The sequence below is a fragment of the Euprymna scolopes genome, chromosome 10 (assembly GCF_053919585.1).
Source record: "Euprymna scolopes isolate OS-2025 chromosome 10, ASM5391958v1, whole genome shotgun sequence".
Classification (NCBI taxonomy): Eukaryota; Metazoa; Mollusca; class Cephalopoda; order Sepiida; family Sepiolidae; genus Euprymna; species Euprymna scolopes.
In genome coordinates, this window is record NC_136491.1 from 33,819,213 (window position 1) to 33,840,143 (window position 20,931).

Consider the following 20,931-nt stretch of genomic DNA (forward strand, 5'->3'; position numbering starts at 1 on the left):
TGGAGGTTGTAATTACTGTGGACTTAGCATTTCTATCCTGTCGCGGTTAATCGCCTGAAGAAGGCCAGAGGATGAGTTGATCGAAACGTGGCGAAACAACAACTATGAAGATGAGGATAAAAAAGGACGAATGTATAAATTATGAAGCCTTATCTCAAAGGATTCCAAAAATTCTAATAATAATTTTTGTATTTTTCACCACATTGATATAACCACTTTAAACATAAAAAAACTATTATTTCAGATCGTGTCTAACAGAGGACTTTAGGGGGTTGAATAGTTCACATCACATTTAAATTTCTGCATGATATTAAAGTCATGGAAGCAGGACACAGGGACGGATTTATAAACTCTAGCAGTCAGAGAGAAGAAACTTCCGGTATGTAGGGATCTCAAATGTAAATAGATGGGATTTAGCTGCTTGTCGGATGTCGAAAGTATTTACGTCGAGGGCTCACAAGTTCTATGAGTTCATCAGAGCACATTTCATTAAAGTACTTGTAAAACAGGCACAGGGTTGGAAAATTGCGGCGACGGGACAGGGAGTGGAGTTTGGCCGATAGTGCGGGAACTATGAGATTAAAAAAAAAGTATTGACCATATATAATAGTGTGAGATTAGAAGTAGATGTACGAGCTCATATAATGCACTTATACCCTAATCATGGACGAATTATAGCACTAAACATATTAGGTTGACAAGAAGGTTCTTGCGAAATTAAAAATTTTGATTCTAATTGATGCATTTTCCAATAAGTTTTCGTTGAATACCTTTACTTTATATATCATTTTAAAAAGCGTTTGGCGCTCTAATCGTTTAAATAACAATCGTTGTAAAACAATTATGTCTTCTTTTCAGAACGTTCATCCAAGATGAAAAAACAGCAAATTCGCACAATTTTCTCATTTCAATTCAAGCTAGGCCGAAAAGTTCCTAAAACAGCTTACGATATCAACGAAGCGTTTGTCTCAGGAACCACATCTGAATGCACAACAAAATGGCGGTTTAAAATATTTCGTGACGGCGACGAGATTCTTGAAGATGATGAGCGTAGTGGTCGGCTATCGGATGTTGACAACGATCAATTAAGAGCCTTATTCGAAGCCAATCCATGCACATCTCTTCGTGAAACTGTTTCTGAATTACACGTAAGGTATGCGAATATTTCCAACCACTTGAGAGAGATTGGAAAGACAAAAAAAACCCCTGATAAATGGGTGCCTCACCAATTAAACAACCTAACGAAACGCCGTTAAATGTTATTTTTCCTTCTTTTACGCAACAAGGACGACCCGTTTCTCGACCGGGTTGTGACTTGCGATGAAAAATTAGTTATTTTCGACAACCGGCGACACTCAGCTCAGTGATCAGACGCTGACGAAGCTCCACGACTCTTCCTGAAGCCAGGCTTGCAATAAAAGAAGGTCATGCTGACTGTTTGGTGGTGTATTACTGGTCTCATCTATTACAGATTGTTGAATGCAGGCGAAACCATCACGGCAGCAACGAACTGTCAACAAATGGGTGAAATGCATAAGAAACTTCGACAACAACACCCAGCATTAGTCAACAGAGAAAGCTCAATTCATCTCCACGACAAAGCCCGACTGCATGTTACTAAACCGACCCTGCAGAAGTTGGACGAATTGGGCTACGAAACTCTTCCTCATCCGCCTTACTCTCTGAACCTCTCACCTACTTTTTCAAGCATCTCAATAACGTTCTGAGTGATAAATTATCAAAAACCTGAGCGATATAAAATACGACTTCTGCGCCTTCATCACAATCAGAACGCAAGATGTTTACGTTACTGGCATAAATACATTTGTGTTGCGTTGTTAAACGTGTGCTAATTCTGATGTTGCTAATTTTGATCAGTTATTTTTTGTTTGAGTCGAGATATGGTCATCTAATTTTAAAAGTTAAAAAACACAAAGCCTTTCTTTCGACCTCATATATAGTGTATTCTTTGGTATGAGTAATTTTTTTTTAGTACGGTACAGAGAGACCGCCTTCTTGCAACAGCCTTAGCAAAGTCTTTAATGTATTTTTTTTTTCTTCTAATTCATGTTAATTTTAAGCCGGTGAGTTAAATTAAAACTCATACTTTAATAAATAATGCCTTATTTATTCTAAGTAATTAAGAAATTTAATAAATAATTCCTTATTTATTCTTAGTGATTAATAATTTTCATGGCTGCAGAAATGACAAAAATAACATTTTATATTAATAGCGATTAATATGCATTTAACACGTTATAAGATAATAACAGGTCCATTAAATATAAAAGTTGCTATTTAACACCAGTGGAACTCTTTAAAATAGAGTAGAACAATGCAATCTGAAACGAATGGCAAGATTAACAAATCAGATTGCCGTTTCATATAATCCAGCCTATCTGTTAAGGAGAAACAACTCTTATTGCACTTCCGAAGTAATATGTTAGAAAACAAAATCCCCGAAACATACCGACTCTAAAAGAACCTCTGTTAAATAGTTGCTAAAAGACACATTTATCTGAAGCAAAGAGGGGGTCGAAAAATACTTATATATATATATATATATATATATATATATATATATATATATATATATATATATATATATATATATATATATTATATGAGAGACTACCAAAATAAATGTCAAAGCTATTAAATCTCAGTCAGTAGATATTAACCTAATACCGCCAAATAAGTAGATGTGCCCTGTTATGCAAAGCAAAGCAAACAAACAAATAAACAAACAAACAAACAAAACAAACAAACGATAACTCTTATAATAAGTGACGGATCTGCACAACTTATTTTAAGACTCGTCGTGGATACGTTCCCGACAATCAGTAAGTGAATTTCTTCCCGCACAATCTAACGAGGTACCATCTCTTTTGAGCAAGTTTTAGTTTATCGCTCATCGCCAGACTCGACCCTACCAGGGAATGCTGATATAAGGCTGTTAAGACATATTTTCGTAGGTCAGAGTACGCTAATCTTAGTGCGCTGTCGTGTCAAGTTAACTCCTGACCTTTTGTCTAAACTCCTTGTGATTAAAAAAAAAAAACACACAAACTATAACTCTTATTACTAATTTGAAGAATAAGGTCTGACTATAGTTTTATTGAGTAACTAGCAGGGAGACTCGGCGTTGCTCGGGATTGAACGATGATCAATGATATACCGTATATTTCGGCGTATAAGACGACCCTTAAAGTTAAAAAAATCATCTTTAAAAACCAATATTTCATAAGATAACGGGTGTTACAATCTCTAGTCTAAACAAACATGATTTCGTGATTTAGCACTCGTCTCATACAACTAATATATGAATACTTTATTAATATTTGCTCCAATTTTGTACCTCGTCTGGTCTGACGGCCGCCTTACACGCCGAAATATACTGTATTTATTGTCATCCAAATCTGTGAAATCGCCTATTTTTTTCAATCAAATCGAGAGATTGCCTGTTCAAGTTGGAGACCCATCGCGATGCACCGGGAGGAAGCTTCACATTACCTCCTTCAGTGAATTTATTCACATTACCTTGTAAGCTGTATTGTGCTGTAGAAAACCTACTGTTGATTTTAAAAAACGATTATATATATATATATATATATATATATATATATATATATATATAATGGCTTGAATTAGAATTTAATATGCAAACTACTGTGTCATAGTTTAAGGGCACTTTAAATAGAAGCATTCATATCAAACGCGCCCTTATCATAGGAAAAATCCGCTGTTGATTTTATATGCCTGACCATTCTGCTTGTGTGGTCATAGGGGTTAGAATTTAAGTTGAAAATAACCAAGTCAAGTATCTTGGTGCAATGGTGCTTTAAATAGAAACATTTATTTCGAACGCACTCCGATCATATCAAAGAACCTATTTTATATGCCGCGCCTTTCATCTTGTGTGAAAAAATCATCTCTCTCATTATTTATTTTATGCACTTTTGGTACTTGTGTGTGTGTATATATATATATATATATATATATATATACTAGCAAAAGTGCCCGTCGTTGACTGGGTTCAAAAACAGCCTACAGAAAATGGACTCTGATTTATGAAAATATTTGCGGGAGTACCCAGCATTGCCCGGGTGTTTGTAGGTGTGTGTGGTGTTAAATAAAAAATAATCCGTGGGAGGGGGTAAGATCGAAACCGAAGCCCTGAGGCGAAGTTTGAAAATGAAATCGGCCAGCCAGAATGAGTTATTGTAAGATGTTTGGATTTATTCAAGTAAGAACCAAATTGACAGGTGCGCGCCCGGAAGTCGTCGAGCGTGACGACGACGACGACGTAGGTCTGTTCGTTATAAGCGAAGTAAAAAAGAAAACAACTTTTTTATTAAGCGGGGGGGGGGGTAATCAAAACACCGAAAACAACAGACACGCACAAAAAACTAACGTAAGGCAAACGAACGATGAAAACAGATATACGAGCACGTGAAAAATTGCTTAAATAAGCCTGTTTCGATATTAAAATTTAAAACATCGGTGGTTACCCGGATGTTTTTGGGTGTGTGGTCAGGGGTGGATAAGCGAAGTAAAAAAACAAAAAAAAAACAGAAAAATGAACGTTACGTGAAAAATGGTTTAAATAACACTGGTTCACTATTTAAATTTAAAAAATCGAAAAAAAAAGACATCTCACACCATGATTCGAACCCAAAACGTTTAGATGTCGAACTAACGCGCTAATCAACTGACCTATAGCGACGTACATAAAATTTGTTCAGTTTTTCAACTATTTAAAGTAAATCAGGTCATGACATCATCTGGCGCATGCGTAGAACCGCTCGCTGTCACGAGAAGACCGTTTTTCTTGAACCCCCTGTCGAAAATTGTCAATTTCGGGGTGAGAAAATGAGCGTTTTTGGCCAATATTTCGATATTTTTCGAGCGAAGGATGGGGCTTCGATATGATACCGAGTTTGTGAATTTTCGTCGTGTCCGTCGAAAGTTTTTAGCAGACACACAAACATACACACATACATACATTTTCGCTTTTATATATATAGACTAGCGGGGGGGGAGTACCCGGCGTTGCCTGGGTCTTTGTAGGTGTGTGTATGGGGGGGGGGAAGTAATAACCCTGAAACGATGTTAAAAAAATCGGAAAACACCAAAACAAAAAAACAAAAAAAGAAAAACAGCGGAAAAAAACAGCTGTGTGTATAGGGTGGGGAAGTAAACTAAAGAATAAGCGAAGTAAAAAAAATAAAGAAACGTTTCCCGCATGTCTAAAGATGTAAAAGAAACAAATAGTTTTGGTCGTGAGGCTGGATTGAACACGGGAGCCTTGACGCGGAGGTGAAACAAACTCCAACCACTTAACCGTGCTTAATTGAATATAGTGTTAAAATAAGGCTTATAAATCGAGTGAAAGAGGTTTGATTGACAGATAGCCACTAAATGAGGTCATCGCGGGAGCGTTACGAGATGACGTAGCAGTATTTTATTTTTTTTATTTTACTTCACATTAGTGTTTATTAAATTACGTATGTCGTTTCCTGTCTAGACATCTCTCTCTATCTGTCTCTCTCTCTTTCTCTCTCTCTCTCTGTTTGCGTTTGTGTATGTGTGTGTGTGTCTCTCTCTCACTTCGTCTTCCTTTCTCTGAAGACTGTTACTAAAAAAGAAAATGGCGTCTGGCTGTTTTTTTTTGTAAAAACTTCGATCGTACATATTTCTTGTAAGCGTATTTTTATTTTTAATTCAGATTTTTGGCTTGTTATTTTTCGTTTAACTATCGTATGTAACTATTTTTAATGTGCTAATAACTTTGGTAACGTTGTCATAGCGTAGACGCTCATAGTTTAGCTTGTGTGAGGGTTAAATATTTTTTTACCGATAACAACATTTTTAAATTTTAAATTCAGACTGCCATTAGAACTTGCTGATGTCAAGATCACGTGACATGACTCAGCGGGTTGTAAATACACGTTGACCCAAAATAAACGGCCCCGTGTATACTTTATGTAGAAGAGTTGGCGCCCGTATTTTTGGGGGCAGTTATAAATCAATTTAAAAATATGTAATGTTTAACATAAAAATGTCACTTTTTTGGCCCCTCTCGCTGCAGAAAATCGATCAGTTGACGCACTTCTGAGGGTCCTTTTGGGCTAACTTTTCGATATTTGTCGTCCGGAGGGTGGGGTTTTAATATGATACCAAGTTTGTGAATTTTTGTTCCGTCGGTCAAAAGTTTTTAGCAGACACACAAACATACATACATACATTTTCTTTTATATATATACTAGCAGGGCTACCCGGCGTTGCTCGGGACCGTATAAACAATGAAAAAACAAAAGCAGATATTGAACATATGTTTTATTCTTAGGGGAGAGGAATCTTTCATCTCAAGTTTTAGCGTTACAAACAAACATTTGTCTTTTATATATATAGATAATGACAGGTTTTTTGGGGCCCCCCCCCTCGAAGATAACTGATCAGTTGACCAACTTCTAGTGGTCCGTTTGACGTGAAATTTCGATATTTGTCATCCGGGTGATGGGGCTTCGATATGATACCAAATTTGTCAAGTTTGGTTCCGTCTTTCAAAAGTTTTAGCGTTACAAACAAACATACATACATACACACAGACGTTTGGCTTTTATATATATAGATAGATGATAGGTTATGAAAATGAAGGGTTGTAAAGAGATAGCTTCGAATTTGGAGGAATCAAAACCAAAGCAAAATATGATGAAAGTAAAAATAAAATCGATAAACCCCATAATTTAGTATACCATACCTGTTCACACTGAAACACTTATCACAATATTCTGTGGATCTATATTAAAAAAAAACCTTGTTAAACATTGTGACACATTTCCATTCTATAGAGGTCAGGCGCAAACGACCCCCCCATAATTTTATTATACCATATTTCTTCAAACTGAAACATAATTATCAAACATAATTATCAAAGTATACTTATGCAGATAGATATGAAACATTTTTTTTATTAAGGTTTGTGCCTATTTCAATTCTATGGAGGCCAGGCGCTAACGCAGACCCCTCAATTCTATTATACCATCCCTATTGAAGTTAAAACATACTTATCAAAGTATCATTATGTACATCCATATCAAAAACACTTGTAAACGTTTTATTTTTATTTTTAATTTTTTATTTCCATAATTTGTGGACTAGGCGCGTAAGCAGACCCCACAATTTTAATGAATCATCATTATGCCAGATCAAACATACCCATTCCTGTGTCTCGATACCTATTCTATCATTATATGTGATCCGTTTTCTATAATAGTTAACCATTTAGGAACCTATGCGTGACCAGACACACACACAGACGTTCAGCTTTATATATATATATATATATATATATATATATATATATATATATATATATATATATGTATATATATATATATATATATATATATATAAAATAAAATATAAGAATGGAAAGCTAAATAAAAATAAAATAATCTGCCGCTAGCATACAAAGCGATGCCATTTGTCTAAACAAATAGGGTTTAGATGTTTGGAAAGCGTTTAAAATTGTAATTTCGCATACCATCTTAGATAGCGCAACAGTGAAAACAATGAGAGAGGTAACAGTAATTTTGTATACCATCTAAATAGCGTAATAGTGAGAAGCGCTGACTGTCACCTAGACGGTCGAGTTTTAAATCTTACAAGACAAGTGCTAGTCTAGTCCCACTAATGAGCCGTGATACAGCGAAACATTACTCTATGTGAATGATTAAGTAGTTTATAAATGTAGCGTGACCGTTGCAAGATAGTCTTTGGGTTAGAAGCACCGACTACCGTCTGGACAATCGAGTTTCGATCACAGTTTGAGGCAGTTGCTTGTCTAACCGCACTAAAGAACTGTGACACAGCGAGACATTCTGTGAATGACTATATATATATATTTTTTTTTTACATAGGCATAACCACTTATTACGGCCTAGAGACCACTTGAGGATAAGGGTTTAGGGTGTGTACTAGTCAGTTGGACAATAAAGTAATCGTTAGTAATGGAAATTCGGTATATTTGTTAGCAAGTGAAATGGCTCATCAAGAATTTGTTTACGTTGGACTTGAAGACAACCATATTGTAGTCAGCTGGAAAGCAGGAAAACGAAAGACAATTCCACAGGCGTGCAGTTCTAAGAAAGAAGCTTTGTTCATGGAATCCACGTTTAGGTTTAGGCATATATATAGAGTGGGGGGGAATTATTGATAGCGTTTTCAGCTAGACGAGTATTTCTTATGAAAGTTTGGCGGGGGATCATAGATTGAAGCTCAGTCGAGCACTTGCCATGAAAATAACGATACAGCAGAGACAAACTCGCAACATCTCTTCTGTGAGATAGACGTTGCAGGGAATGGAAAAGGACATCTCCTACGAGGCTACGAAGTCTATTTTGAACTATATCAAGGCAGGACAAGTCCTTTCTAGCAGCTCCTGCCCAGATGTGGCAACAGTATTCCATCCTTGGACGTACCTGGCTCTTATATAGATAAAGAATTGCATCAGCAGTGAAATATTTACTGGATCGATAGAAGGATCCGACCATTTTTCCAGCGGCCTTGGCAACAGATTTGATGTATGTGTTCCATTTCAGATCAGGAGTAAAGGTCAAGCCCAGAAGCTTGTCAAAACATGAGACCTTCCCAAGACGAGAGCCATTCATTTTAATTGATGCCAGATGGGGGATCATAAATTGAGAGAGAGAGAAGGGAGAAAGAGAGAGAGAGAGAGAGAGAGAGAGAGAGAGAGAGAGAGAGAGAGAGAGAGAGACTTTAAAGGGGAAATAGGCTCCCATCGATTATACATATTTCTATTTCTTGTATTGATGGCCAGAATTTGGTGCCAAATAAAGCAACGAAATCTTTATAAATATCGATATTGTAAATTTAATACAATTTTGTTTGTTTCAGATACGAAAATACTTATCACATATTATAGTGAATTTATGACAGCTGTCAGTGAAAGATTAGAATTCTGAGAATATAAGAGAAGCCTTATTATATGTTAATATAAAAATAGATTTAGTGGCATCAAATCCTAGCACACCTCAGAGTTCGTTTTTTTTTCACCGTCAACCAAATACATCTGTAACGTTACAAAGTTTACATGCGTACATCCAAAACGTCGTAACCAAGTATATCGCAAGTAACATATGACGAGTAATAACTCGACTCGTTTTTTATGTTAACAACCAAAATTATTTCCTCATTCTCTCGCCACACGTGACTTCTCGTTACAGATATGATGTCATTCACGTCTTTAACACGATCGTCTTCTCTTGCGTGATTGTGCTCTTTCTCTCCGACTGTCCTCTCGAACGTCATTCACGTCTCTGGTGTGATCTCAAATGTGTTCCCGAACGTGCTTCCGAACATTTTTTTTACAAGGTGGTTACCACTTATCAAGGCCCGGAAGCCACTCAGGGATAAGGGTTATTGTAAGTACGTTAGTGTCGATATGTAATAAAGTGTCTACTTAAGGGGGCGGTTCATCAGGAATTTGTTTACGTTGGACTTGAAGACATCCAAGTTGTAGTCAGGTGGGAAGCAGGCAGACGGAACAGAGTTCCACAGGCGTGCAGTTCTAAGAAAGAAGCTTTGTTCATGGAATCCACGTTTTGATTTAGGAATGGATAAAGAGTGGGGAAAGTTGTTTACAGTGGATTCAGTTAGACGGGTGTTTTTCATAAAAGATTGGCGAGGGGCAACCAGAGATTGGAGTTCAGACGAACACCTGCCATGGAAATAACGATAAAGCAAAGATAGGCTTGCAACGTCTCTTCTATGGGAGAAAGGTTGCAGGGAAGAGAAAAGGGCATCCCTCACTAAGCCACGAAGTCTATTTTGTACTCTGTCAAGGCAGGATAGGCTGTTTTTAGCAGCTCCTGCCCAGATATGGCAACAGTATTCCATCCTTGGATGTACTTGGCTTTTATATAGATAGAGAATTTCATCAATAGTGAGATATCTTCTGGAGCGGTAGAAGGATCCCACCATCTTTCCAGCGACCTTGGCAACAGACTTGATGTACGTGTTCCATTTCAGATCAGGAGTGAAGGTCAAGCTCAGAAGCTTGTAAAAACATGGGGCTTCTCCTATACGAAAGCTATCCATTTCAATTGATGCCAGATGGGCATCAAAAAGTTGATGATGTAAGGATAGTAGTTTGGTTTTAGATGCATTAAAGGTAACCAGCCACGTCTTCCCCCACTGAACTACGCGCTCGAGATCAGAGGAGAGAGAATCAGAGAGAGCTTTGTCATTTACAGCCTTTGATGTGTTGCCGTAGATGGTCGTGTCATCAGCATACTCCTCTGTCTGTTGCACACATTCTTTTTAAAGTGTTTTTGTTCACGACGTCATTTTGGATTTAGTATGAATTTGCATACGCGCGTTTGCGCTCTGTTAAACGTCTACAGTTTATAAATCGTGCTGAATCAAAAATGTTATTATTTAGAAACTTAATTTTCTTAACATGGGACAGGGGTTGCCATTTATTCTATATTTTTATTTAACAATTTAATAAACGAAACATAAAAACGTAAAAGTGGAATTTGAGAATTGAATAATAATAATAATAAAAACACAATCCGTAGATCGCATGAACACCACTAACAAATCTAAAAATGAAAATGTATAATAATGGAAAATGAATAGTCGACAGGGCCGACCGATGCTGACGTGACGTGGTAATTTAAAATTGTGAAATGCGGATATAGAAACGAGATGTGTTTTAATGGTTTTTGATGCAAAAAAAACCCCGACTTTTTTCTAAATTAAAAATAATTAAAATAAATAAAATAAAAATAATAATTAAATTAATTTCGGATAGATTTAGGTAATAAATTGCCGGAAAAAGAGAAGACGCAAGAAAAGGGTAATAAACTGTCGACAAAATGGGGGAAAAATGAAATGAACGAATCACTTTCAGAAGATTTCGGTAAAAAAAATGTTTGAAAAAGAAAAGACGTAAAAAAGTAGGTATTGTTTCTTCTTTTTCTTTATATTTTTATTTATTTTAATTATTTTTGGCGCCAAAGACTATTAAAACGCTTTGCGTTCCTATATCTTCATTTCGTAATAAAATCATAGTGTCACACCTTCCTTTTCCTTTGCTATTTTCCTTTATGCAAATTCTCGTTGAATGCGACAGATTTCGAAAAGTAAATTGTCTGAAAAAGAGAAGACGCCAAAAAGGTTTTTCCTTTGCGTCAAAAACTATTAAAACGCATTCCGTTCCTATATCCGCATATCGCAAAAAACAAACAAAAAAAAACTAGACACCTCAAAAGCATGTAGACGCGATTTCATCCCAACTGTATTGTCAAAAAATGCTCCGCTGGGGTTGCTCCCGTCCTCTGCAAACTATACAACAAATATCTTAATGAATCTTGATTTCAGGACTGCTGGAAAACTGCTTCTGTGGTAACAGTTTACAAGAATTTTGGCGAAACAACTGACATTAAATTATCGCCTTTAGCTTCTTCTCGCTCTTCGCCAAAATATTTGAGTTCATAATAAACATAGCTCTAGTCCATTTCTTACAGCTGCCAGACTTCAAACTGATGGAGCATAATAAGATTTAGACAAACCCGTTATACAGCAGATATCCTAACTGTAATCTCTAAACGAATATACCATATACTGGACAAAGTAGGTGATGAGAGAGCGGTAGCCCTAGATATATCTACCGCTTTTGACAGGATTTGGCACGATGGTCTTCTCAGGAAAATCATATCATATGGTATCATTGGACGAATACTTAACATAATAAAATCTTTCTTAAATAAAAAAGAATCCAGGTTGTCCTCGACGGTCCTACATCTAAACACTATGATATAAATGCTGGTGTACATCTGGGGTCTATCCTTTGACCTTGATTATTCTTAATATTTATAAATTACCTCCCTGATAAAATTGTTTCTGAGATGGGTATATGCCCTGATGACACCATGCTGTATAACAGACACGAAGGGAAATCAAATGAACACATATCTTAGGAAATGGCAAAAACACTAGACGAAGACCGCCAATCTGTAGTGGAATTGGGGACAAAAATAAATGGTTACATTCAATGCAGCCAAGATTATGCTTGTTTCCTTCAATAATTTCAAAAAACCTTCTCAACCACCAATAGCTATGACTAAAGATACGGTCCCAGAAAGTACTTGTTTCAAACTCCTCGGATTAACTTTCACAGGGAACATGAGCTGGGACAGATATATTGAGAGCATTGTCAAAACCGCTGCGAAGAAGGTGGGCTCTCTCTACCGTGCTAGAAAACTACTTCCGCCTGAATGTATCCCGTATCTCTACAAGGCCACCATTCGCCCATGTATGGCGTACTGTTTTCACATTTGGGCTGGTGTATCTGCTGCTAGTATCTCGCTTCTGGACAAGGTTCATAAGAGAGTCGCCAACCTGATATGTTCTGAACTGTCATCAAAATGTCAACCTCTGTCCCATCGATGAAATGTTGCATCCCTCTGTCTGTTCTACAAGTATTTTAATCGTGAATGCATCAACGAACTATAAGCCCTTATACCCCTTCGACGTAAGTACCCCGACCGCTCCGACAATCAGCAAAACCCCACCCTACACAGTAGAGATCCCTAGATGTAAGAAAGCCTTATGCTCTAATAGTTTCTTCCCCAGAACTGCTAGACTTTGGAACTCTCTTCCGGGTTCCTTATTTCCTAACTGTACTAGCATGCATAAGTTCAAGTGTAATGTGAACAAACATCTCGCTGCTCAACTCCCTATATAGTATCTTTGCAACGTATGTGCCAGATAGTAGCTCCTAAATCAAAGTGGCACTGTGCCTTGATTAGGATGAAAATGGAATAATATTAAAAACGTAACGGCAACATCCGTCGGCCATATTGGATATTCCACCAATATAGCCGAGATGTCTATTTATATTGTTCATCGTTATTTATATATTACTCGAGCAAACAAACTCATTATCACACTTCTGTTTTTTTTTCAGTGTTCAGCTTCCTGTGGCGTCGGACAGGTTACTCGTAAAGTAGTATGTGGCAAGGTCGTTAATCATTCTTTCCAGTTACAGTCTGACGCTCATTGCCGACACAAACCCCGCCCCAAAAGCTCGACTCCTTGTAGATCAACAACGTGCGGTCCCCAGTGGTATGTTACAGAATGGTCAACGGTAAGTGTTTATTTTTTTTGATTTTATTTATTTGATGAATGCTTCGAATGGCAAAAATAAATAAAAAAGAAATAAAAAACGTTCATTCCAAACCTAAATATACAGTTCCAAACGGTATTAATCTAAAGGTAAATATTTATATACGTTGACTCCTGGTATTTAAAGTTCCATAACTTTTAGGAAGCGCGCATAATCCAGAACGGTTTCGAATGCATCAACGAATCTCCTTAAGAAGCGTTACCCTTCTGTCTCTCATTTTGTTAAGAATGCAAAGTGTTCCTGGACAGAGTTCAAACAGACTTTGCAATCTAGTAGGTGATGCCTTTTGTCTTTTCTTCAAACTCTTTCCAACAGAAGAGACGCTGCAAGCCTGTACTTGCTCTAACGTTATTCTCATGGCTAATATTCGACTGGGCTCAAATCTGTTGTTCCCTCTCGACAATCTTTCACACACACAAAACAAAAACAGAACAAAAAAACAAAACAAAAATAACGCTTGCCTAGCTAAAATCACTATCAATAAATCATCCCACTATCTATCGGTACCTAAGCCTAAATATAGATTTCATGAACAAAGCTTCTTTCCTAGAACTGCTCGCCCGTGGAGCTCTATTCCGTTGGTCTGCTTTCCAGTTGACTACAATTTCGTCGTCTTCATGTTCAACGTAAAGAAGTTCTTATTGAAAAATCTTCGTAAATAATCTGATTATACCAAATTACTTCTACAAACGATTATTACGCCACTTTCCCAATGACTACAACACACACATTAACCTTTAACCTCGAGTGGCCTCCAGGCTTTCATATGAGGTAAGCCCATTGTAAAATAAAAGTCTTAAGTACATCTAACATCCTTATATGTACTAAAATATAAATGGTAGCAAAATCTATTAAGTTTATCTGTAATGCTATTTATTTCTTATTATAATTTTAGAGCCATTCATGGCGTTCACACAGACAAACAAAACATCCGTTATAATTTGCATAGAACTGAATTATGAACATTATGTGGATTTTATTCTGAATTATGAACATTATGTGGATTTTATACAAAATTCAAAAATAAGGAACGGGAAATGTAGTCTATATTGAGATGGCATGGTAAATCCATGACATGCGCGTATTTCTGTCCAATTAAGAGAACAAGACGTCAAACCAGTTCTAAAAGATACAGTTGAGCGAGTTTGAACAGCGAGTAAGGAACTTCGGCTTCCGACAAAAAAAAAACAAAAACAAAAAAAAAAATATTTGGCGTGCAGCTAAAAAGACACAAGAAACACCTAGAATTTGCGAAAAAGTTGCAGGACATTCATAAATATTAAAATGTGTTTAAGCCACATATATACTGTACGTCTATAGGAAGCGGATCCATATCGACTTGAATACTTCGAATTCTGATTAAAAAAACTTACTGTAAATTGTTTAGCTCTCGTTGAATAGCCGATTCGTATCGTCATTAGGTGAAACAACTTTTCATTGACTTGGCGAAAATTACCCCTCCGCCCCTGGAGTACTGTTGCCACATCTGCGCTGAAGCTGCTAGAAGCAGCTTATCCTGTCTTGACAGAGTTCAAAATAGACTTCGTAGCTTAGTGGCGGATGCCTTTTTCTCTTCCCTGCAACCTTCTTTCTTACAGAAGCCTGTCTCTGCTTTATCGTTATTTTCATGGCAAGTGCTCATCTGAGCTTCAATCTATGGTCCCCCATCGCTAATCTTTCACGAAAAATACTCGTCTAACCAAAACCACTATCAATAATTTCTCATACTCTTTATCTGTGCCTAAACCTAAATGTAGATTCCACAAAAAAAGCTTCTTTCTTAGAACTGCACGCCTTTGGAACTCTCTTCCGATTCCCTGCTTTCCGGTTGACTACAATCTGATTGTCTTCAAGTCCAATGTAAACAAGTTCTTGATGAGCCGTTCACCTACGTAATCCAATTTACAAAATTTTCACTACTTATGTTTACTACGCTATAATCACATTGACTAATGTATACCAATAAACCCTTATCCCCGAATGGCCCCCGGGCCTTGATAAGTGGTGATTCCTGTGTAAAAACAAGTTACATAGCGTTCTTCAAATCAGTTAATAAATATGATTTCTTTTTTTTTTCTTGTTTTCCAACTTTCTTTTTTTTTGTTGTGGAGGGGGGAGGGTAAACTATGTTTTACTCTTGCCGTAACCTAACATTAATCCTTACCTTAATACTAGGCATTCGTAAGCTTTAATGACGTCTGCCTATTTAAAAAAAAAAAAAAATTCTGCGACTTTCAAATCAAGTCCTTCTTCCAATCTTGGTTTGTTTCGCAAATCATAAACAGAAATATTAAGGTTGATATAGGTCTCTTCCGACAAAAGCATCAGAAATTTGGATACATGTTTTTCGAATTCTCTTTCATACAATTCACTCTGAGCTTTTACACTAACGCCAATAAAAATACTAACGTTTATAATGAACAGAAATGTTGAAATTTTAGAACACGTGCACATGTTCATCATAAGCAAAACAGAATTGTTTACACTGTCACAATATTTGCAAGAGGACACCGAAGACGAAATGATAATACATGGACATAACCATCTTCGAAAAAAAATAAGATATTACAGTAATAAATTAACATAAAATCAAACCGTCGAATAAAAACCGTACAAGTAAACCACTACCGGGACCTCAAAAAGAAAATCGAGGAAAATATTACAACAAATCAATATGTGTAGAATTTTTACGATCAATGTAGATTCTGTCTGAAAAAGTAATTCGGAATACTAAACTTTTAATAATCCCAAACCATTGAAAACTACAAAAACAATATATATATATATATATATATATATATATATATATATATATATATATATATATATATACACGCAAACACATATATATATATATATATTTATATATATATACATACATACATACATAATGATAATTAATATGAAAAACTAAACTAATATTACACTTAAAGTCTAAGCTAAATAAAAGAAACATATCTAAGCACACATAAGTTAAAACAATATCACCTTCTAAAACACAAAGCAAAATTACTCACCCTTTCAAAAAATAAGCAAAGAAAAGGTGAAATAGAAGTTAGGCAATCTTTGTTTGATAAAGGCCAAGAGATTGGCTGGTGAAAACAGAAACGAAAAAAAACAAAAAATAAATTGGTTAGCGGGCAAATTTTATAACACGTTTATATATTAAAAAAGGACGTGATAAAATGAATTTTCTTCATTAAGCTTATGAGTTTTTTATGTATAAATTATCTGTAACTTAATTGCTATATATTTTATTAGAATTTATTATATATACATATATATATATGTGTATATATATATGTGTTTGTGTGTGTATGTGCGTGCATGTTTGCGTATATGTGTGAGTGTATAGCTTCTAATATCTATATATCTATAAAAGTAAAATTGTCTGTGTGTGTTTGTGTGTACATTTCCCTACCAAACTACTCTGTCAACTTTTAGTTTACAAACTCGAGATGTGAGGTAAGGGGTATTGAGATTTGAAAAAAAAAATCTTTAAATAAGTTTTCGGACAGAAATTTGGCTGTAAAGAAGTCAAAGATCAACGATTTGTCTTCTCTACCAAACTTCTCCGCTAATTTTGCGTCTAAACACTTGAAATTTTAGATGTAGGTTACGTAGACATAAATCATATTTCTAATTCCATTTGTCCTTACTAAACTCCGCTCTCTCTCTCTCACTTTCTTTGTTTCTCTTTCTCTCTTCCTATATATATATATATATATATATATATATATATATATATATATATATATATATTAAATTATCCAACGCTTTAACATCAGTGTCACCTATCTCCAGAATTCTAACAAGGTTTCTAAATAATGAAAAATATGACTAAATTGCAATTAATATAATGACCTGTATTTTTAATATATGTTCTTAATAATAATATATTGAGTTGCTACACAGACGCCCAATCCCCTTTATAATATGATGATAAATGTTTTATTTAAAAAAAAAACCCGTTTGCGCTTTCTTTATATCGTTAATTCTAGTGTTCAAAGACTTGCGGTCGCAATGCTGTTCGAGTAAGAGAAACAACCTGTTATTACGAAGGGGTATCATCACATAAGTGCAAACCTTCGCTGAAACCGGCCACCGTTGATAGATGTGCAGAGACTAAGTGCCCAGAACAGGACGGTAAGTGGAACAAAATAATAGCTTACTTTTAGCCTGTTTTCATATGATGAGAGGACACTGTGTATCTAACATTTTCACTTATTTAATCATATAAATTTTCCACCGAAAAAAAAAAAAATAAAGCAAAATTAATCTCACATTACTTATTCCGATTTCTTGTTTTTCTGTACTTGCCTGTATTCTTATTTGATTCTTGTTCTCTAAACAGATGTTTATTAAATATCAAATAAATTTTGGTCAACTATTGGACAACAAAATGTTTGGGAAAATTAGTAGTCAAAATGACGTGGTCAATACGATCTTTGGTCGATTAATAAGCTTCTTGTGTTTAATAGTATTAGAGTTTTGGGCGGATATATGTGTTTATCGCAGCTAAAGCATAAACACTTTCAAACGCACCTCAATATTTTATAGTGTCGGAATGTTTCCCTTGTCATGCTAATGTTTAAATAATGTATATTTTTATTTATGAATGTTATCCTCATCTTGTTGTTTCACGACGTTTCGGTCAACTATTCCTCTGGACTTCATCAGGTGATAAACCGCGACGGGATAGGAATATTGAGTCCATTAGCTATATCCTCAGTTAATTACTGACTTCCATAGTTGTTGTCTCACGACGTTTTGGCTAACTAATCCTCTTTCTTGCTTTGGGTAAAGCCTCTGACGCAGTGGATAGAAGCATTGGATTTCTATGGTTCAAGGTGAGCGTTGTCTGAAGAGAGCGGTTTCAATCCTACCTAAAGCAGACCAGAAGATTAGTCTGACAAAACGTGGTGAGACAACAACAACTATGGAAGGCAGTAATTACTGAGGATACAGTTAAGAGACTAAAATTTCTCTCCCATCGCGGTTAACCACAAGGGCCAGAGGAAGAAACGACAACTGTGAAGATGAGGATAATAAATAAAAAAATATACAAGTTGCTCATCTCGAAGGATTCCAATAAAAATAATTTAAATAATGTTTGGAAATAAATTTAATCACTTAGTTTCCAAATTATTACTAAGCCTAAACCCTACATTCTTTTTAGTATGCATGATGGACCTTTTATGTAACTATCTATCAATGTTAGCTATTTACTTGCGGATAGAGAAAATATTAACAATACCTGTTTATATTTAATAAGGCACCGCCAAAACGGAAAGAGAGAGTAAGTATTTTTTGAGTCTTTCTTCAAAAATCTACAAACATCAAGTAATTATCTAATCAATACAAAATTTTCACCTATTATTTAGCGTACTTTTTTATAATCGATATATATATATAATATATATATATATATATATATATATATATATATATATATATATATATATATGTACATTTGAAAATAATCCCCTCACCTTATTTGTAATTACAAATATCCTTAAAATAATCAGTCGGAACTGAACAAAATATTTTGGATTGTGGAAATGGTGAGGATTGTATATAACACACACAAAAAAACACACACACACTTATGTACGTATCAGATTTTAAGTTTGAAAATAAAACTCTTGGATGTGTTTAATTTTTCAGCTTTTGTTTTTTCAAGTGTGAAATGCGTTGAATAAGTTAATAATTATTATATTTTCAGATTAGCAAAAAGAAAATATATTTTCAATTTTTTCATTACTTTTAAATCTTTGAAAAATAAATTAATAATGTTTTAATTGAGTCCAATACTTTGAAGAATCGATACAAAAAAACGATAAATAATTGAGCAATAAATTGATTCAAAAACCTTTTAAAAAATATTTAAATATGTTTTCGATCTAAACAAAAATAGCGATGAATGGTGATTTTTTGAAAAATCAAAAATAGTAGGAAAAGTTTTATATTATTTTCATATGATAAAATTCAGACTTTTTATTTCTGGAAGAAAAGTTGTTCAAGAATAATGGATTTTAATAGGTTTTTATTCGTTTTAAGAAAAACAACTGGGTTTTCTTCCATTTTTTTTTTTTGCAGTGCTTATATTTAATCCTCATGCATTAAAATTGAAAAATTACTACAGCACCATAATATTGAGGGGGTTCGAGTTCTCTAGCAGTTGAATATTATTAAGTAGACATATTATTGAAAAATGCATACTGATTGTACAAGCTAACATGTTTAATTGCAAGTACCATTATACAACATTCACTTTATGATTAGACCCATTTAGTATGTATCCTCATTGTTAAAGAAAATATTGATTTAATCATTCATTTAGAATTTCTTTTATATACACTTTTCACTCCGGGTACGTCTTTGATAATCAGTCCAATAGTCGCTTGATTTTTATCGAGCTGAAGTTTTGTTCTAATAAGTCTTTGAGATTCAACCTTCCAAGAAAAGGGTTTTATTTATATTATGGCTTGCAATAAGCCACAAAGAAAACAGAACAACTGAATAGAGTTTAAACAATGTATTACTAGAACAACAACGTAAAAAGGTTACAACTGAAAAGAGGAGTAAACGTCACCGAGCAGGCGAGGGTCGCCCTGGTGTTTAATCCACACCTGAGATCAAAAGATCTGTGGTTTATATAATGGATAGAACAGTCCATTTGGAAGGTGATTCCTCCACAACACCACTTCCCATGATGATTTCCGCGGTTGTGAGAATCAGTATTCCTTCCTTTTGGGGCAGACCACCAAGGGGTCTGTGCGCTTCCTCTTTCTGTCGGAGCGTCTCGGTTCTGACATCCCTTTTGGAGGGTCTATGTCAAAACAGTCATACACAGTTTCAATCGCCTCACTGCCGTCCTGCGGTGGTTCTTCTTGATACTCGTAGAAGCGTTTCCTGATTTGGTTCAGGTGCCTCTTATGTTGGAACTTTGGGCCCAGAATGATGTATGTAACATGGCTGATTCTTCGTAAGATCATGCCCTGTTCCCAAAAAGAAACGTTATTTCTAAAATGTCTAAAATACACATTATCTCCGTTGTTAAACCGTTTAGTTGGCATTGTAGAGGTTCTGTTGTGTACTATGTGTTTGGGTAGCAGTTTATTAAATACAGATTTTATTTTCCGTCCAAACATGATTTCTGCTGGGGATCCCGGATCTGGTTTATTCGGACTTCTCGTGATTCTGTAAACCTGCAGAAATTGCTGAAGGACCCTTTCTGTCGGTGTACTGGGCGCCTTTTTTGATGCCCTTTTAACCGTATCGACGAAACGTTCGGCTTGGCCGTTGCTTCTGGCGTAGTACTGGTGGGTCGTAATATGCTTGACTTGATACATCTCGCAGAATTCTGCGAACTCTGTCGAGGTGAACTGTGTAGTGTTGTCGCTAACCAAACAGTCTACAACCCCAAACCGAGCAAACAATTCCAATAAAAAATTTGTCGTTGTTGCCGTGGTCGGTTTTTTGCATCTGGCCATTTAGAGTAAGAATCAACTATTATCTACTACTAGTAAAAATCCTCCACAGGTTTCGCATAATCGATGTGTATCCTTGACCATGGTTGTTCAGCCTTAAGCCAATGTTTATATGTTATCGAGGGTGCTTTTGCAGCCAAAGCAAAGCCTTTGCATCTGTTTACCATGTCGGTAATATCTTGGTCCATAGGTGGCCAATAAACAAAACTTCTCATTAGG

The 20,931-nt window shown here is 35.5% G+C and overlaps 1 protein-coding gene across 1 annotated transcript in view; it reads left to right on the top strand.

Moving 5' to 3' along the window:
- Positions 1–20,931, top strand: part of LOC145285922 (ADAMTS-like protein 2) — a 525,770-nt gene that overhangs the window by 489,214 nt on the left and 15,625 nt on the right. The window contains exons 15-16 of the mRNA XM_080134423.1: positions 13,001–13,180; positions 17,221–17,365. Coding sequence (XP_079990549.1) covers positions 13,001–13,180; positions 17,221–17,365 — 325 coding nt within the window. The remainder of the gene's footprint in view (positions 1–13,000; positions 13,181–17,220; positions 17,366–20,931) is intronic.